General features: G+C 44.8%; 1 protein-coding gene and 1 long non-coding RNA gene across 2 annotated transcripts in view; one reads left to right on the forward strand and one right to left on the reverse strand.

Annotated features, from left to right (window-relative positions):
- Window positions 1-20,623, forward strand: part of LOC149456341 (NACHT, LRR and PYD domains-containing protein 3-like) — a 48,710-nt gene that overhangs the window by 16,570 nt on the left and 11,517 nt on the right. Inside the window, exons 4-7 of the mRNA XM_089685154.1 lie at window positions 2,788-2,953; window positions 5,260-5,325; window positions 9,932-11,639; window positions 18,058-18,222. Of these exons, the coding sequence (XP_089541280.1) occupies window positions 2,788-2,953; window positions 5,260-5,325; window positions 9,932-11,639; window positions 18,058-18,222 (2,105 nt within the window). The remainder of the gene's footprint in view (window positions 1-2,787; window positions 2,954-5,259; window positions 5,326-9,931; window positions 11,640-18,057; window positions 18,223-20,623) is intronic.
- LOC149456342 (uncharacterized) overlaps window positions 5,131-20,623 on the reverse strand; it is a 75,175-nt gene continuing 59,682 nt past the window's right edge. Inside the window, exon 2 of the long non-coding RNA XR_016313900.1 lies at window positions 5,131-5,318. This is a non-coding gene — a long non-coding RNA (uncharacterized LOC149456342). The remainder of the gene's footprint in view (window positions 5,319-20,623) is intronic.

Below are 20,623 nucleotides of genomic sequence, written 5' to 3' on the forward strand. Positions count from 1 at the left end.
CCCTTGGTTCCACCCCCTACCCACCTCTGAGCACCGTCCCTTGGTTCCACCCCCTACCCACCTCTGAGCACCGTCCCTTGGTTCCACCCCCTACTCACCTCCCAAGTACAGCTCCTTTTAGAGAACACAGAGCCAAGTATTATTTTGTATGGAATTTGTTCATGATAACAAGAAAAAAAGTAAAATACTCTGCAGCCAGCAACATTAGCCCCCCCCCCACCCTAGCAACAATAGATTCCCCCAGCAACAATGGACCATCACAGCTAAATTACACCCCAGCAAGAAAAGACTCCCATCAGCAACCATCAATAGACTCCTCCCTCAACAGTACTGTAGATCTCCTCCGGCAAGAACTGACCTCCCAGAAACAATAGATCCCTCTCCATCAACAATAGATTAATTTCCGTCAACAATAGATCCCTCTCCAGCAACAATTTACCATGCAAAAATATATACCCTCCAGTGACAACAGATCCCCAGCAGCCAGCATCAATATACCTTCCAGCCTCCTTTGCCATTACATACATTAAAGTGTTACTAAACCCACAACAGTACAATCAGTCTGTAGATACAGTAAAGCATGCTTGTTATACTCACTGTGGAACCTAAGGGGTCAATCCTTTGCATTGTGTAAAAAGGCCATTTGATCCTGTCTTCTCTGTTCCTCCCCTTTTTCAAGTGACTACCACTTATCTCCTGATAAGACAGACTTAAACATAGGCATTTTGTACATGCTCAGCTTGGTGTGTATTGCTAGAGAAGTTTTTTTTTTCCTTGGGCCAATCAGCACTGCTCAGACAGAGGTCTGCATCCTCCTAGAGCACAAAGAAAACTTCTCCTACAAGCTTTAACCAGTGCTCTGCTGGGCACTGATAGAAGTCCCAAGACTGCTATTTACTGCTGATGAGAAAAGGTATTTAGCAGTTTATATTTACTAAAATAATTGCATTTCCATGTTCTGTGTACTGTGGGAGAGCGGATATAGTGAATGCAGGGTTCAGGGAGACCAGATATAGTAAATGCAGGGTACAGGGAGAGCGGATATAGTGAATGCGGGGACCAGGGAGAGCGGATATAGTGAATGCGGGGTCCGTGGTGACCAGATATAGTGAATGCGTGGTTCGGGGAGAGCGGATATAGTGAATGCGGGATCCGGGGAGACCAGATATAGTGAATGCGGGGTCCGGGGAGAACGGATATAGTGAATACGGGGTCTGGGAAGAGCGGATATAGTGAATGCAGGGTCTGTGGAGAGCGGATATAGTGAATGCGGGGTCCAGGGAGAGCGGATATAGCGAATGCAGGGTCCATGGTGACCAGATATAGTGAATGCGTGGTTCGGGGAGAGCGGATATAGTGAATGCAGGGTCCGAGGAGAGTGGATATAGTGAATGCAGGGTCTGGGGAGAGCGTATATAGTGAATGCGGAGTCCAGGGAGAGCGGATATAGTGAATGCAGAGTCCAGGGAGAGCAGATATAATGAATGCGGGGTCCGGAGAGAACAGATATAGTGAATGAGGGGTCCTGGGAGACCTAATATAGTGAATGCGGGGTCCGGGGAGACCGGATATAATGAATGCAGGGTCCTGGGAGACCTGATATAGTGAATGCGGGGTCCGGGGAGAGCTGATATAGTGAATACGGGGTCTGGGAAGAGCGGATATAGTGAATGCAGGGTCTGTGGAGAGCGGATATAGTGAATGCGGGGTCCAGGGAGAGCGGATATAGCGAATGCAGGGTCCATGGTGACCAGATATAGTGAATGCGTGGTTCGGGGAGAGCGGATATAGTGAATGCAGGGTCCGAGGAGAGTGGATATAGTGAATGCAGGGTCTGGGGAGAGCGTATATAGTGAATGCGGAGTCCAGGGAGAGCGGATATAGTGAATGCAGAGTCCAGGGAGAGCAGATATAGTGAATGCGGGGTCCGGAGAGAACAGATATAGTGAAAGAGGGGTCCTGGGAGACCTAATATAGTGAATGCGGGGTCCGGGGAGACCGGATATAATGAATGCAGGGTCCTGGGAGACCTGATATAGTGAATGCGGGGTCCGGGGAGAGCTGATATAGTTAATGCGAGGTCCGGGGAGAGCGGATATAATGAATGCAGGGTCCGGGGAGAGTGAATATAGTGAATGCGGGGTCCAAGGAGAGCAGATATTGTGAATACCGGATCCGGGGAGAGCAGATATAGTGAATACCGGATCCGGGGAGAGCAGATATAGTGAATGCAGGGTCCAGGGAGAGCGGATATAGTGAATGCAGGGTCCAGGGAGAGCGGATATAGTGAATGCAGGGTCCAGGGAGAGCGGATATAGTGAATGCAGGGTCCAGGGAGAGCGGATATAGTGAATGCAGGGTCCGGGGAGAGCGGATATAGTAAATGCAGGGTTCTGGGAGAGCAGATATAGTGAATGCAGGGTCCGGGGAGAGCGGATATAGTGAATGCAGGGTCTGGGGAGAACAGATATAGTGAATGCAGGGTCCGGGGTTTAGTAACACTTTAAGTGCTAGAGGTACTGGAACTGCGTTCCCCCGTGTTCTCGCTGACAAAAAACCCTGATCCTATTACATCAACTGGTGTTAGGAGGAGCCATTCTGAAAAAGCACACAAAAGTCAGGCAGAGTTCAGGCAGTATAACTTCACTATGACAGGATTTACTTTTCTGAACAAAACAGTCAGAGCAACCAGAATTATTGTTTTATGTTTTACCTAATAAAACACAATATATTGAAATTACATTTCTAAATGTGGTAATGGAACAATCATAAGATGTCTTTTTGCAGAAATACCTGTCAATGGAAAAAGATCGCTCTTCCTTCTCTCGCACCTTGTTACAAGACATTCAGGATCGGGGAAGAGAAGCTGTGATTGGACTCTGGGAATGTCTCTATATGTTAAAGAAAGATCATCCAAATTTATTGGCCGTTCTGGATGAGATGACACAGAGAGGTAACAGGACTTTGTGTTATCAGTCAACATTGTGATAAAATAATGATCAACATTAATCAACCCAAAATAATGATCGACACCAATTATGCCAAGTTTAACTCCATTGTTGGCAAACTACACTATCATTGTTCTCCTCTCTTTTCCTCTCTGACAGAGTTTCTCTCCTTCCCATTTCCATACAGAAAACCTCGCTGTCACTAGTGAAAAGGCTCGATTATTATTACATAATATTTTATGTACTAGCCTTTATACTTGTGAATTAAATCAAATCCACCCTGATCCTGAAGGATCCTATTGTGTGTCACAGCTGCCAATGGGAAGAAGAGGAGGGAAGCCGGAAGCACTATGGGGGTGGGGCCACACAGGGGGGGCCTGGCCAGCAGGGGGAAATGTATTGTGCACAGGGACGATGATCATTGGGTGCAGCAGGAGGCAATTACTAGAACCAATCCCCTGTATGGCTCTCTCTGCAGCAACTGAAAGCCAGCAGAAGGGATAGAAGAAGAGGGCAGGCCAAATGCGTCCCCCTGTCCCGGTTTATAATGTGTAAGCTTAGAGGATCCTATGTCCAGCTGTCACACACTTGTTAAAATCACTGCCACTACTCCTGTCAGGCTTGTAACTGATGGAAGGAGCCCCCATCCCTACAGAAAACCACTGTGCCCAGGGCAGCCGCCCCTCTTGCTCACCCCTTGTCCCGGCCCTGAGAGCCATACAAGGGATTGGTTCCAGTAATTGCCCCCCTGCCAATGCAGATCACCCTCCCTGCCCACATCCGATTCACCCAGCTGCTTGGGCCCCGTACAGGAGGACTAGTGGTACCCCCCATCCACGGCCATGATAGACAGACTTTCTACCAATATCTTTTTTGTGGAATGTAAATCATGTGACCACATTACTCCTAAACCTCTATCTTCTGAAAAGCTTGTCTGGTCTCCTCATTACTTGTTCTGACTCGACTACAGGACAATAAACTTTATCTCTAGCGATGTATACAGCTATACCACATGGTGTTGGATGTATCTCTTGCATCAGATCAGACAGTTTAACTCAATGAGTAAACTCACATGTTGAGGAAGTCAGATGAGGAAACCCATTTGAATGTTCCGTTTAATGGAGAATAATCATAGATAGAAAAACATTACTGCTGTAAGCCTTATGGAAAGATGCATTCAGGAACACAGGGTACAGTGGAATGATTACAGAGAGAGGCAGGGGGGAGGTGTTCACACAAGTTCAGTCAGAGAAAGAGCTCCGCTTAGACAGGAGGAGGCAGCTTAAAGACAAAGAGCAATGATAAACAAGTGATGGTCACAGAGAAATAATAATAAATCAAATACTGTAACACAACACTACTAAAATATTTCACTGTGACAATTGGTGCTATGCAGGCCATACACGGGTCAAATTCCGAACAAATTTTCTTTAGAAAACCAGAAATTTCATGCATTTTGTAATCTGATGGTGCCACCATTGATTTCGAAATTCGACCAACCAAGCCTTCAATTCACCTCATTATTGCTGCAGAAAAGAATTTTTGTGGCCAGGAGTTTTCTTTTCTTTCCAGATCACAGCTCATGCTCATTTCTTTTTTGATTATATTCCTTGCACGATTCTACCATCATTAATGAGAACTTTGTTCATTTTTCAAAAACATTTCCAACATGCCTCATCACTCAAATTTGATTTGGCCACTCAAATGGTCGCATGAAAATAGTCTGTTTCTGTGGCCCCACAAATGTTGTGAAATTCGAATGAAAATTCTTGTAATATTATTTCGGAAATCGACCCGTGTATGGTCGGCTTAATTTATTTTTTGATTATATTTCTCACACGATTCTCCTATCATTGATTAGAAATTCATCCGTTTTTCAAAAAATTTCCAACATGCCCAAGAACTCAAATCCGATGGTGGCACAAAATCGGGCATTTCTGTGGCCCACTAATGGTGCAAAATTAGAATGAAAATTCTTGCAAAATTTTATGAAAGAAAATTCTTTTGAAGTTCAACCCGTATATGGCCGGCTTAGAGGAGAGGGAGCAGCAGTGAGCGGTCTTTATTACAGAAAACTCCTGCACAGACTAAAGTCTCACGCTGATTACTGCAGAGATCTGGAAGAACACAAGCATACCAAGATTCAAGGAACAATACACAGGATGAATATATTCACACAATATTTCCTTATCCCCGAGTTCAGCTTTAATGTATTTTCTTTTGTTTGGACATAAATCTAATGTGTAGTTTGTGAAATGTCAGCTTCAATCATACATGACTCAGACCGGTCATCTTCTATTCCTCTGTATAGGTGATCGTCTGGTGGATCAGATTCTGCTGGATGAACTCGGACACTCGCTGACTCCGGAGCTGAGAGGTAAAAGAAACAAAACACATTATATCTTATAAAACATGGGATCAGATTCTGCTGGATTTTTGTAATGAATGAATGAATGAACTACAAGATCCATCAGCCTTAGCAGCCGTGGACTTGTAGTGTTCAATGAACTACCACGGCACTCCACAGTTCATTGAAGATTCCTGTCAGTATATCTGCTTGTCTGTGTGAGATGGGGAAACAGCTTTCATTGTTTGAACACTGATTGAAGTAAATTAAAAATGTTTTGACTGACATTCTGCAGTTTAGCCACAAGATGTCACTGTTTTGTTCTAACACAGCCTCAGACTGCATAGAGATTTCTTTATTCATGAAGGGGTGGGGTTTTTACACTTGGAGAGTGAACAGGAAAAAGGAGAGAGAGCAGCCATGCTAGAGAGAGAGAAAACGGCTGAGTGACTTTGAGAATTCGTTGCCATCCAGCTGTGATGACGGCCCTCCGTAATCAGAAATTCACTTGAGTGAAGCTGATGGTGTTGAAGACGCTAACCCTGCTCAAAGAAAGGAAGATTTGCTACCAGGAAGTTGATGACGACAGAGGAGCAAAGCAACATATACTGCTGATGACATCGCATGCCTGTTGAAGAGACGTTTGTTCTGGTCAGAGTCACCAGCGGATGCAAAGCAGACCCGGGTCAGTAAGATCGTGCACGCACCTCATTTCAGTGTTGGCGCCTAGAGACTGAGTCCAGGCCTATAGTTAGTTAGTTAGGGTCTCTGTGTCAGGCGACAAGTGTTGTTACTGATCATTGGAAGGACTCCACAACTTAAAGTGACATTTCACATTGGAGAGCTGATAAAAATCTACAAACTCAAGCCAGACTGGCGTTTTGCTCAGAAGGAATACTCAGACACGTGCTACAGGACCAGTTATGGGAGGGGGAATACTGTAGATTTGTGTAAGATTGTAAGTCGTTGTGCTGCACCGCAGGCTAGCCTATACCATACACCCATACACTGATTCTTGTTCTTTTAGGGTAATAACAGGTAAGGTGTGGCAGCTTAGTTGTGTCCGCCAGTAGGTATATTACTACACTTTCTACCTTCATCCATCAGAAGGCGCCGTGCTGTGCAGCACAAGGGTCTCAGCATTTGGGCTGGGTGTATGTAAATTTATTGTATGTTCCCAGCATTTGGGGTTGTGTTTATTTGCCACATCTATGTAATATTCTGTTGTGGCAAAAGCTGGTGCTGAGATTGCTTTCCTCGTTCGTGACTTCACTGTATCCTGGGGAGCCCACCCCGGTACACGGCTTACATCTGTACACCCCATATATCCCGTACATGCCTGTACACCCCGTACATCTCGTACACCCAATACATCCAGTACACCCCGTATATCTCCTACATCCTGTACATCCCGTACATCCCTACACCCTGTATATCCCCTACATCCTGTACATCCCATACATCCAGTACACCCCGTACATCCAGAACATTCCATACCATCCCGTACATCCAGTACACACCCCGTACATCTGTACACCCCATATATCCCGTACATGCCTGTACACCCCGTACATCTCGTACACCCAATACATCCAGTACACCCCGTATATCTCCTACATCCTGTACATCCCTACACCCTGTATATCCCCTACATCCTGTACATCCCATACATCCAGTACACCCCGTACATCCAGAACATTCCATACCATCCCGTACATCCAGTACACACCCCGTACATCCCATACCATCTCCTACATCCTGTACACCCAGTATACCCTGTTCTATCCCGTCCACCCCGTACATCCCGTACGGCCAAGCAGATATTTTGACAGATCTGCAGGAGACCTGCATGATAGCAGAGATCTACTGATCGCCGGTGCAATGCTTTCCAGGCTCCTTTGGACAATAATAATAAATGCACATTTTTTTACCTGCAAAAAAATGTGCATTTATTATTTTTGTCCAAAAGGTGAACTTATTCTTTAACTGAACAAGCTGAAGTTAGAAGCTGATTGGCTCCCATGCACAGCTGCACCAGATTCTGAGTGCTCCAGTTTTAGGAAATCTCTCCCTATCATTCAACAAGACAGCAGACACAGAACAAGTAAGAATACAAAATCTAATATATAGGTGAGCGCTGGCGATATCTGGGGAGCAGCCAGCACACAAGGTGAATAATCCCCTACAATAGTATATGTAAGAAAATGCAGCGCTAAAAAAATATATATAAAAAAATATATATATTTTTATATATATATGGCGTCACTTTGGACTCAAACCTTTCCTTCCAACCTCATGTCAAATCACTTACAAACACATGCAGGCTCCACCTCTGCAACATCTCCAAGATACGCTCCTTCCTTACCCCAGACACCACTAAACTACTAGTACACTCCCTGATTATCTCACGTCTTGACTACTGCAATTCCCTTCTCACCGGCCTACCCCAGCGCAGGCTATCCCAGCTCCAGACCATCCTGAACTCAGCGGCTAGACTCATCCACCTCACCAACCGCTCCACCTCTGCCACCCCCCTATGCCTATCCCTCCACTGGCTCCCAATTGCCCAATGCATCAAATTCAAACTGCTAACCCTGACCTACAAAGCCATTCACAACACTGCCCCTAACTACCTCACCAACCTGATCCCCAAGTACCGCCCTACCCGTACCCTTCGCTCCTCACAGGACCTCTTTCTGTCTTGCTCCCTGGTCTCCTCCCACGCACGACTACAAGACGTCTCCAGGTCCTCCCCCATCCTCTGGAACTCACTACCCCAATCCATCAGATTGTCGCCTTCCCTCCTCACCTTCAGGCGCTCCCTGAAAACCCACCTCTTCAGGGAAGCCTACCCCACCCTTACCTAACAGCCATCCTCCTTCATTCCTCACTCCACTCCATCCCCCACAGCCACTTCTTCCTGTACCACTACCCCCTCGCTCCTAGATTGTAAGCTCGAAAGAGTAGGGCCCTCGAACCCCTCGTGTGCTGTTCGTTGTTACTGTGCTGTTTCATGTATTGTCCCCCCCTTCTATTGTACAGCGCTGAGCAAACCCTTTGGAGCTATATAAACCCGATGTAATAATTATATATATATATTGCGGAATGGTAAAATGCAACACATAAAAGTGCAGAAAACATTAGTAAATGCGAAATCTAAAAATCAAACAATATGGTAAAGTGCATCATGAATGTAATGAGCTGAGTAAAACAGTAAAGTGCATCAAGTAAAAGCATGAAAATATCAGCTAAACAGCTCAAAAGGCAAATGCCAAACAATAAAGTGTATCACGGGCAGAATCTAAATACAATAGTGTCCGTGGTGATCAGTCAAGTAAAATGCAGTAGTAAATGATGTTACAATAAACATATAAAATCTGATATATATAGGATAAATGGGTAAGAATACAAATTTAGGTAAAAAATGCATATATAGAAAGACGCGTATCCTTAGGAAAAAATCATTTTTATCTATAAGTATTTCTTTATGGCTGACAGTGCTGGGAAGGAAGAAATAGATTTGAAATAGGAAAGCAAAGGGACTGGCGGGAACACCAGGTATTTCTCACAAAGGAAGCAATACAAAGAGAACAGGAGACATTTTATCACAAGTACTGCCTATGGTACAACAGACAAATATCGGGAATATGAAATGTTTGGGTAACATACACTTAAAATGAAAAATTAGAAGACAACATTCTCCTATGACCACCGATTCTTTTTATCCTTTCACCAACACCTCTTTATTGGGCTCTGAGTGACAGAAGGCAGAAGTTGAGTTCCTGGTAATGTGATCTCTGTGATTAGCTGTTACAGCAGTCACATGATTAGGAACCCCCACTACCTCCCATTTATAAATAGTGACTGCTCAGTCAGTGCGCTAGTAGTGCTTTCCCCACAGAACAGAGGTGCACCATAGATGCATATGTGTGACGCATGGACGATACGGCCCACCCACCTCGCTGGCACACATATACATTAGGTAGCTGGAAAGTGGCCAATATTCTATTCTTGCTTTTATTATTTTATGTTCATAGAAATTCTTGGTCAAAGATGCATTTTTAATATCTGGATCATCGTATATCATTACAGTATATTCACATTTAATTTTATTAATTTGATGAATTTAAATTATATTGAGGTTACTGTAGAGGATGGGGGTGTGTGCTTTATTGTCCTTCTCCTACCATACAAAGTGCAGTATTGTGGTTGGTTGGCATGGTGAAAGGTGGGAGTTCCTGAATAACGTGGCTTTTATCAACACAACTTTTCAGCTTCCAGCATCATCTCCCTTAGAAGCTTATGGTATTCAAACATGAAATCTCAGAGCTGCAAAAAGAGCTGTAATTAGCTGGAGGTCCTATTCTGATTAATGTCTGCATAGTAAAGTATCTCTAGTCAGGTGTGATCTCACCTGAGAAATCCTGGAGCCGGAGATGCCAACACTAACCACAGAGTATAGAAGAGGCAGCATAGGGTACTTATTGGGAATATGTGGGAGGAGACCAAGGGGACACATTGAAGTTTGAAGGGCAGAAGAGGCAGCCTCTAACAGTACCCCTTCCACTGGGAGTACTGCTTATACTTTCTCAACTACTGTTTTAACCCATCAAAAATATTTCCATTATATTCGCAGATATTCATGAAAAGCACAAACATCATCTGATGAAGAAGACTGAGACTCTAGTGGAGCATAGACCCCCAGGAACTACCCTGGAACCACAAAGATTCCTCATCAATGAGCGTTATGTGAAGCTGATTGTAGTCTCCACTGATCAGTTCCGGCAGCGTCCCCAGAATGAGATAATACAGACCGGGGTAAAACATGAGGAATGCTTGAAGGAAACACAGACTAGACTGGAACATATTTCACCCAACAGGCTGTTCCGATGGAACCACCAGTCACAATGTATACCACATGCAGTAATGGTGAGCGGAGTGCCAGGAATAGGGAAGACCACACTGATGCAGAAGTTTGTCTATGACTGGGCGACTGGAAAACACTACCAGAGATTTGCCTTTGTCTTCTTCTTCAGATTCCGGGACCTTAATAGACTGGGAGAGGTCAGCTTGGAGGAGATGATTCTTCAACAATATCCGTATCTGGAGGGTCAGATTGGAGATATTTTACAAGATCCAGAGAGACTTCTGTTTATATTTGATGGCTTGGATGAAAGTATTCATCAAGTGGATTTCAGATCAAGTAAACTGTCCAATCGAAAACAGAGAACACATTTTGATGAGATTGTGGTCAGTTTGGTGAGGCAGAGTCTTCTTAAGAGTTGCTCTGTACTGATGACCAGCCGCCCAACCAGACTGGCATCAGTTAATACCGATGTTTTCCAGAGAATAGTGGAGATCATGGGATTTCCCCATGAAGACAGACGGAACTTCTTCAATAATTTCTTTGGAAATGAGGAATGGTCAGAGAAGGCTTTTCATTATGTGCAGGAGAATGACACGCTGTACACTTTCTGTTATATCCCAGCATACTGCTGGATCATCTGTACAGTGTTATCAATGTGCTTTAGAGCCCAACCAACAATCACTGATCAGCTGATGACATCATTACCCAAAACAGTGACACAACTCTTTGTGACTTTTGTCTCCAACATTCTGGCCAATCACAGCCAGAATACAGATGGTGCTCACACTGCCCGGGAACTGCTGACATCTATGGGGCGGATGGCAGAACATGGAGTCATGAATCACATGATTGTATTTGATGAGCGTCATCTGGAGTCATTCAGTGTGAGAAATGATAAACATCTCTTTTCATCTTTCCTGATGGAATCTGGTCAGCCCCCTGATGTGGATTACACCTTCTTACATCTCACTCTTCAGGAGTTTTTTGCTGCTTTAGTCCATTTTATTGACTATAATGCTGACAGATTACAGGAAACACTTGATGGGACTGAATCTTACAAAGACGGCCGTGCCGAAATATTCCTCCGTTTCCTCTGCGGTTTCTCAGACTCTTCTACTAGATCCATGTTAAAGTCTCATGTGGGAGAATTGTCTACTCAGGCTGCCAGACATGTCATCACCTGGATCCAGAAGAAAATACCAGAACATAGACCTGACACATCCATAAGAAGCAACAGAGATCTTCTTAATGTATTCTACTATCTCCATGAGAGCAGGAATAAGGCTCTGGTGTCAAAATGTATTGGATCAAACAACATTGACTTTTCCAGTGTCCCCCTCAGCCCTCTGGACTGCTCTGTGCTGTCCTTTATCCTTCAATCCTGCAGAGAGAGAGAAGTAAATCTACATTCATGTAATATTCAGAGTGAAGTATTGAGAAAACTTGTACCGGCTCTACACAACATCAAGAGTCTAAGGTAAATATTAACTATGAATAATAAAATGTTCATAAATTTCCCCAGAGAAATTATTATTATTATATTGGATTTATATAGTGCCTACAGTTTATGCAGGGATTCACAACATAAGGGCAGACAGCACAATTACAATACAATTTAATTCATGAGGGATCAGAGGGCCCGGCTTGTTAGAGCTTACAATCTAAGAGGGCGGGTCGAGAGATTCAAGAGGTAATAACTGTGGTTGATGGGCTAATGGACAAAATACATGTATAGTTGTTAGTTGGGGGCAGGATAGGCCTCTCTGTCCACTTTTAGATGATTCCCGAAAACTCATCTTTTCAGAGTAGAAGATAGATGGCATTGGGGAAGGGAGTTTCAAAGGATGGGAGCAGCTCTGGAGAAGTTACAAATTGTTGGTGCTTCTTGTTGTCTGTTATATGTGGACTCTATAGGTATCTGTGTGAATGTATCAGATTGTTACATCAAATGTACAGATGAGTAGAGGCAGCAGAATCTGATCTATGGGAGTAACATCAAGGTACAGGTAAAAGAGTAGAACCAGCACTTACATCTGAGGTAGTTTGCCCTTTGAAAATGTGTTATTACACGAAAGGCGTTAGAGAGATACCCTTTCTCATGGAATACTAACCACATGACCTACAAAATACCTCAGATGGAAGTGCTGGTTCTACTCTTTTACCTATACCTTGATGTTACTCTTTTGTGATCATTAAACATACTACACTATTGGAGTTCTTTTCTCTCTGGGCTCATTTTTTTGGCACTGAGAGTCCTTATCCTGAAGGATCCTTTCTTGGTTCCCATCTGAATGCATGATCCCCCTGATGGCTGGAAATTGTACTGCTGGACAGTTAACCTGAGATGTGGAAACCTGCTTTGGATAGATGACAGCTGGTGAAGCACCCCCACCTGATGATCACATCCGCATGCTGAGTTCCCACCCCCAGAGTACCAAGGAGTAGGTCTTATATACTCCAACGCACATTTACCTGTGCTATCTGGTTAGTGCATAGTATGCTCATTGTTTCCAGCCACAGCAGTCACGAAAGTTATCTGCTGTTCTTTGTGTCACCGCAGTCACATTACTTCGCATGAACTATATCCTACAAGTTTACGTTACTGTGTGATACTATCTGGTCGGTGCATAGTATGCTCATCGTTTCCAGCCACAGCAGTCACGAATGTTAATCATTGCTCACTGTGTCTCCACGGTCACATCACTCCGCATGAACTATATCCAATAAGTTTTGTTACTGTGAGATACCTTTTGCATACTGTTAATATTATATAGTGCCACAGTCACAGCAGTCACGAAAGTTAATTATTGCTCACTGTGTCACCTCAGTCACATTAATCCGCATGTACTATATCAAATAAGTTTTAATACTGTGAGATACCACCTGCATACTGTAAATACTATATAGCGCCGCATTTGTACTTTTATTTTTGGCATTTCTTGGAGGATCTGAGGTTGTTTCCTCTTCTATGCTGGCTGCTCCTATCTGTGTTTTTTCTTGTCACCCAGCGCTCATATTTTTATTGTTTATATTATACACACACAATATTGTACATTGTACATTCACATCAGTCCCTGCCCACATGGAGCTTAAAATCTAAGATCCCTAACTCACAGTTGTGTTCAAAATAATAGCAGTCAGACATCACTAACCGGATCAATCACTGTTTTTGGTAGAAATGATATTTCTACATGGAAAATAATTTACTAGCAGGTGTAGTAGAGTAATAGAAATCCAACAGACCCAACAGTCATGACATGCATGCTGCTGATTCTGTGTCATTGAATCACTCATTGAAAGGGGCGTGTTCAAAATAACAGCAGTGTGGAGTTCTATTAGTGAGGTCATTCATTCTTTGAAAATCAGGTGGCAATTATTGCCCTTATTTAAGGAAGGAAGGCAGCAAATGTTGGACATGCTGGTTACAGTGCATTTCTCTCTGAAATTCTGAAGAAAATGGGTCGTTCCAGACATTGTTCAGAAGAACAGCGTACCTTGATTAAAAAGTTGATTGGAGAGGGGAAAACATATAAAGAAGTGCAGAAAATGATCGGCTGCTCAGCTAAAATGATCGCAAATGCTTTAAAATGGCAAACAAAACCTGAAAGACGTGGAAGAAAGTGAAAAACTACCATTCCAATAGATAGAAGAATAGCCAAAATGGGGCGGACTCAGCCAACAATCATCTCCAGGAAGATCAAAGAAGGTGTGACGTTCCCTGTGAGGACTGTTACAATTAGAAGACGCCGATGTGAAGCCAAGCTATCTGCAAGAAGTCCCCGCAAAGTCCCACTGTTGGAAAAAAGACGTGTGCTGAAGAAATTACAATCTGCCAAAGAGCACATTGACTGGCCTAAAGAGAAATGGCGCAACATTTTGTGGACTGATGAAAGTAAGATTGTTCTTTTTGGGTCTAGTGGGCGGAGACAGTTTGTCAGACGACCCCCAAACACTGAATTCAAGCCACAGTACACTGTGAAGACAGTGACGCATGGTGGTGCAAGCATCATGATATGGGGATGTTTCTCATACTACGGTGTTGGGCCTATTTATCGCATACCAGGGATCATGGATCAGTTTGAATTGGGGCGGACTGACCATTTGGAAACTCGGGCACTGCCTGAGGGCCTGGGGTCAGTAGGGGGCCCCATGAGATGCCCCTGGTACCTTTTTCATAGGCTTTTTTGAGTTTGGGCAAGGACACAGGGGCCCCATGATCCCCTGTTGCCCAGAGGCCCCATGAGTTGTCGGTCCGCCCCTGGTTTGAATACATCAGAATACTTGAAGAGGTCATGCTGCCTTATGCTGAAGAGGAAATGCCCTTGAAATGGGTGTTCCAACAAGACAATGACCCCAAACACACCAGTAAACGTGCAACATCTTGGTTCCAGACCAACAAGATTGACGTTATGGAGTGGCCAGCCCAATCCCCGGATCTTCATCCAATAGAAAACTTGTGGGGTGACATCAAAAATGCCATTTCTGAGGCCAAACCAAGAAATAGAGAAGAACTGTGGAATGTCGTCCAATCATCCTGGGCTGGAATACCTGATCACAGGGGCAAGAAGTTGGGTGACTCCATGCAACACAGATGTACAGCAGTTCTCAGAAACAGTGCGACTACAACCAAATATTCATTAAGTGATTCAAAGGAAAGCAAAATCTTCAAACATTTTTCAGTTTATATGGTGAATGTTTGAGTTTGTAAAGAACAATACAAATACTGCTATTTTTTTGAACAATCTAATATTCACTTTTCTTCAATTTGTTTTAGAGGAACAACGCAAATTTGATATATTTTTCTGTATGTTTTGATTTGGAATAGAATGTGTCGTGTTCCCAATGCATTTGTGTGTATGGAAATAAAAGCTATTAGAAGGATTTTCAGCGTTATTCACTTTTTTCAACACACTGCTATTATTTTGAACACAACTGTACATACTAGTGCAGTACCCTCCTAGATAGCTAGGGGGAGCTAGAGTCCTGATTGATAGAGAGGAGGGCTGAGTAGCAGTCTGGGTGCAATAATCAGGAAGTCAAATAGTGGTCAGGAGTGGAGAGGTTCTACAGGCCAGCCCCTCTGGAATTTCCCCTTTCTCTAGAGCTTTGGAGAAAGGCCTAGAGGCAATGGGTGGATCTGAGGAGAGGCTAGCTTGTACTCTTGAGGGATCCAAACAAATCCTCTGTCCAAGTATACCACGTCCACAGCCACCCCTCTGTCCAAGCATACCACAGCCACTCCCTTGTCTAAGATTTTGCTCACTTCCTCATAAAAAGAAATCAGATTTGTCTCACAACTTCTGTCTTTCATGAATCGATGCTGTCTGTTGCTTAAAATGTTTTTTTTCCCAACAAGAACTTGTCTATGTGTTTTTTTTTTTTTTTTAATACCCTGCTACAAGTGGATGCAGGATGTTCAAACAAACACATGATGGCAGTGTCCTGCAGAACAGTGGCATTCACACTCTGTAGAGCAGCCCCATGGATCTTGTATGCTAAACTGCAAAATCTAGCTAGGGGACAGTGTAGTAAAGAACTACATTTCCCAGAGGAGCTTGCGTGTGGGCGGGGCAGTATATATATATGAAAGCCTGAGAGATGTGACATAAAGTGAGAGGGGAGAGATCTGGAGAGAGAAGTGCATTGACTGTGGGAGGACCGGACGAGCTTGGTTAAAGAGAGAAAGACAAGAGACAAGGAGAATCTGCTGATCACTGACCTTGCCGCATCATGGAGAAAGCTAATCTGCTAGCAGGTAACCAGACGGAATGCTGCAGGCAGGACCGGAGAGTGTGTGGAGGCCTTATCGAAGGGGAGAGAGAAAACTGCCAAAATTAATTAAAAGCCATCCCATCATTATCAAGGACAGGGAACACTGACACCTGCTCCACCTTTGCTATTTTCCTGCACGCAGTTGCGGGCATTGCACACAGTTATTAGAAGTTGCGGCCTAGTTCCTTTAGCCACCATCATCTGATTACACTTAGCACAGCCTTACCATCAGAACTGATAGCAGGACAGTCGGTCCACAGGCCAAACCACCACTGTGTCACCATCATCATCAATTCACTCTGCTAAAGAGGCCATTTCCCTATTGCTCCAAAAGTCTTGTAGCCCAAAGAAGAGTTGCCCTGTGCCAACAATCCCTTTTACCAGATTGGCCACTTGTTGCTTTAGACTCGGAAGTGACTAGTGCCCTAAAGGAACATTACATTTGTAATGCTTGCAGGGGGAGTGTTATTACACTGTTCCTCAGAGAGTTACAGTCCACACTTCTCTTCACTGCGCACAAACTGGGCCCTAAAACGTGCGTAGAAGACTCTTCATTGCCTTTAAAGAATATTGGTTGTTTTGGGGTAAAGAGCTCTTTTCCTTATTTCAGGCTATCTCCTTGCCATCAGGTCCTGAGGGCCTAAAGTGAGCAAGTCTACCTAATAATGCTACCTGCTCACTGGGGACTTTTAAGACCACCTCAGGTTGAAGGTATTGGGTTAGTTTCTGAAAACTAGTGGGTTAGTTTTCCTTAAGATCAAATCAACACAAGTAACAATTGATTTTACATATTCTAATTCTGTTCATGCTGTGTAACCAAGTCACATTGAAGTTGGCTATAAACCTCTTACTAGTTTACTTCAATCAGTGTGAGAATTCACTTTCTGGTGGTGATTTATTTCAGTTAAGAGTGTACTGTGATGTCAGCGGGGGTTGGGCTTTCAGAGTGGGGTCCAGATCCACAGGGAACCTGAAAACAATTCAGCAACTCCTAAGGGGGTAGTGATACATGTGGGGGCTTGTCCGGGATTTCCCTGGCCAGATAGTCTGTGAACCCCAGGAAGAAAGCATGGAACCCACGCAGATCACTGCATGGTACCAAGAGGAGAATGCCAGAATGGTGTGTGGTGCTGAGCCTCCCTGGAGATGACTGGACTGAAAAACTGAAAAGTGTACTGGGATGTCCAGGATGACATAGCTAGGGATGGAGAATTGGATCCCTCTATGACAGGTGATGGGGTTGGGTGGGGTACCTGCCCCCACCCCCATTATACTCCTGTCATTATTTGTATGTTGCAGTTGCACAGACCTGCTCAGTACTGCTCAGCGCACCATGACCAGGAACAAGCTGCTGCCTCCACTTCCAGAGATAATGGCCTCCCCCACCTCCTATTTCCCCCCAACTCTGCCCGAGGCGCTGCCTGTGTCACCGGCAAGAACTGCTCTGAATGGTGAGAGTAGTGTGCTGCCCTTGGGTCTCTGCAGCCCGAACAATGTCACCCGGACGCTGGCCAGGGACTAATTTTTGGTCTCCTTTAAATGTTGCGCATGGGGCGACTGCATCGGCTGCCCCCCCTCATGCTACGCCACTGGCAATTAGAGCCTCAAATGAGCTTCCGATCACCTAACATAACCAGCCACTATTCAGTGTCAGGGATCCCCCATTACTACACATCTACTATTCAGTGTCAGGGGGTCCCCCATGACTTCCTATGAGTACAGAGCTCTGATCAGCAGAGATAAATAGAATATCAGATACAATCCTCCCGTCCAATCACTAGCAATGCTGATTCCGGCCTCACACTGTCTGCTGATCCCATTCATGCTCCATACACAAGGAGATGATAGCACAATACGAGTCATGTCAGTGGTATTCTGTGCTCATCCTGTGTATGGAGATATCACCGTCTCTACACATGGAGGACAATATTGGGGGGTCTACTCCATTATAACATTTGTCTTATAAAATTCTATTTCCTGGAGATTTATAAAGTGATGGAATATAAATGATTCCAATAAAGAGAAATGAGTTCCATCCATGTAGAGAATAGTTCCATTCATTCCTGGTGGGGGGGGGGGGGGGATTCATTTCCTTCTGGTAACATTCTTCTCTTCTTCTACAGATTGGTTGGTAATCAGCTGACAGACAGTTCCTGCCCCCACCTGGCATCTGGAATAAGAAATAACCCAACACTGAGGACACTGGACCTGTCCTGGAACAATCTGGAGGGTCCTCATTTCAGGGATCTGATGGCGGCTTTGACAACAAGCCGGATAGAGGACTTACAGTGAGTATAACAGGACTGACTGAGACAATCATATTCTGGGACAGATTAACATTCAATTGTCTAAATCTTCGGATCATCTCTAACTCTGTTATCAGCAATAAATTAGACTTTTTCTACATCTGGCCATAAGTGGATCAAATATGGACAGGTTTAGTAAGGACCAGCCGAGATCTGACCCATCTATGGGCAGGCTGGTTGTACTGAAGTTGATCCGTCAATCACATTCAGTACAACCGTCCTCTGGGACTTTTTGCATTCGATCACTGCTGGAGGTCTATAGCAGCTAACAGTGATCAGTGTTCTGCTGGCAGGGAAGGCTTCCTGTTGGCAGAACACAGTTGTGCGGCAGGAGTGATTCCCCCATCCATTCTGACTGTGTTGATGGGGGGATTGAGCAATTGTCTGTCTTTCCACCCGTAGTGGAAGGAAAGAATATTGTATAGTCTGTAGCTTACTTAAAGCTCCCCACACACAGTACAGTCTGATCTTACAATCTTCTTTACCTCCATTGCCTAATTGGATACAAACTGACTGGATACATTGGGTAGGTCCTCATATGATATAAAGTTGTACAAACAGCATAATATCAGATGGTAACATGGTGACCCTATAGACTATAAAATGTAAACATTAAAGTGTTACTAAACCCACAACAGTACAATCAGTCTGTAGATGCAGTAAAGCGTGCTTGTTATACTCACTGTGGAACCTAAGGGGTTAATCCTCTGCATTTTTGAAAAAGGCTGATTGATCCTTTCTGCTCTGTTCCTCCTTTTTTCAAGAGACCACCTCTTATCTTCTGATAAGACAGACTGATCTGTAGGCATTTTGCACATGCTCAGTTTAGTGTGTATTGCTAAAGGGGTTTATTTTTTTTTTCCTTGGGAGGGTAAATATGATCAGCACAGGGCCAATCAGCCCTTTTCAGACAGAGATCAAGGGTTCTGCATCCTCCTAGAGCAGAAAGAAAATGCCTCCTACAAGCTTTAACTATTGCTTTGCTGGACACTAATAGAAATCAAAAGACTGTTATATACTGCTGATGAGAAAAGGTATTTAGCAGTTTGTATTTACTAAAATAATTGCATTTCCTTGTGGTGTGTACTGTGGAAGACCGGATATATTGAATGCAGGGTCTGGGGAGACCAGATATAGTGAATGCGGGGTCCAGGGAGACCAGATATAGTGAATGCGGGGTCCAGGGAGAGCAGCTATAGTGAATGCGGGGTCCAGGGAGAGCAGCTATAGTGAATGCGGGGTCCAGGGAGAGCAGCTATAGTGAATGCGGGGTCCAGGGAGAGCAGCTATAGTGAATGCGGGGTCCAGGGAGAGCAGCTATAGTGAATGCGGGGTCCAGGGAGAGCAGCTATAGTGAATGCGGGGTCCAGGGAGAGCAGCTATAGTGAATGCGGGGTCCAGGGAGAGCAGCTATAGTGAATGCGGGGTCCAGGGAGAGCAGCTATAGTGAATGCGAGGTCCGCGGAGAGCGGATATAGTGAATGCGAGGTCCGCGGAGAGCGGATATAGTGAATGCGAGGTCCTGGGAGAGCGGATATAGTAAATGCGAGGTCCTGGGAGAGCGGATATAGTAAATGCAGGGTCCAGGGATAGCAGAAATAGTGAATGCGGGGTCCGGGGAGAGCAGATATAGTGAATGCGGGGTCCGGGGAGAGCGGATATAGTGAATGCGGGGTCCGGGGAGAGCGGATATAGTGAATGCGGGGTCCGGGGAGAGCGGATATAGTGAATGCGGGGTCCTGGGAGAGCGGATATAGTGAATGTAGGGTCCAGGGAGAGCAGATATAGTGAATGCAGGGTCCGGGGAGAGCGGATATAGTAAATGCAGGGTCCAGGGAGACCGGATATAGTGAATGCGGGGTCCGGGGAGAGCGGATATAGTGAATGCGAGGTCCAGGGAGAGTAGATATAGTGAATGCAAGGTCCAGGGAGAGCAGATATAGTGAATGCGAGGTCCTGGGAGAGCGGATATAGTGAATGCGAGGTCCGGGGAGAGCGGATATAGTGAATGCGAGGTCCGGGGAGAGCGGATATAGTGAATGCGAGGTCCTGGGAGAACGGATATAGTGAATGCGGGGTCCGGGGAGAGCGGATATAGTGAATGCGGGGTCCGGGGAAAGCGGATATAGTGAATGCGGGGTCCTGGGAGAACGGATATAGTGAATGCGGGGTCCTGGGAGAGTGGATATAGTGAATGCAGGGTCCGGGGAAAGCAGATATAGTGAATGCAGGGTCCGGGGAGAGCAGATATAGTGAATGCAAGGTCCGGGGAGAGCGGATATAGTGAATGCGGGGTCCAGGGAGAGTGCATATAGTGAATGCAGGGTCCAGGGAGAGCGGATATAGTGAATGCAGGGTCCAGGGAGAGCAGATATAGTGAATG

Source organism: Staurois parvus, unplaced genomic scaffold, assembly GCF_062004578.1.
Source record: "Staurois parvus isolate SC_StPar_1 unplaced genomic scaffold, SC_StPar_1.0 ptg000363l, whole genome shotgun sequence".
NCBI lineage: Eukaryota > Metazoa > Chordata > Amphibia > Anura > Ranidae > Staurois > Staurois parvus.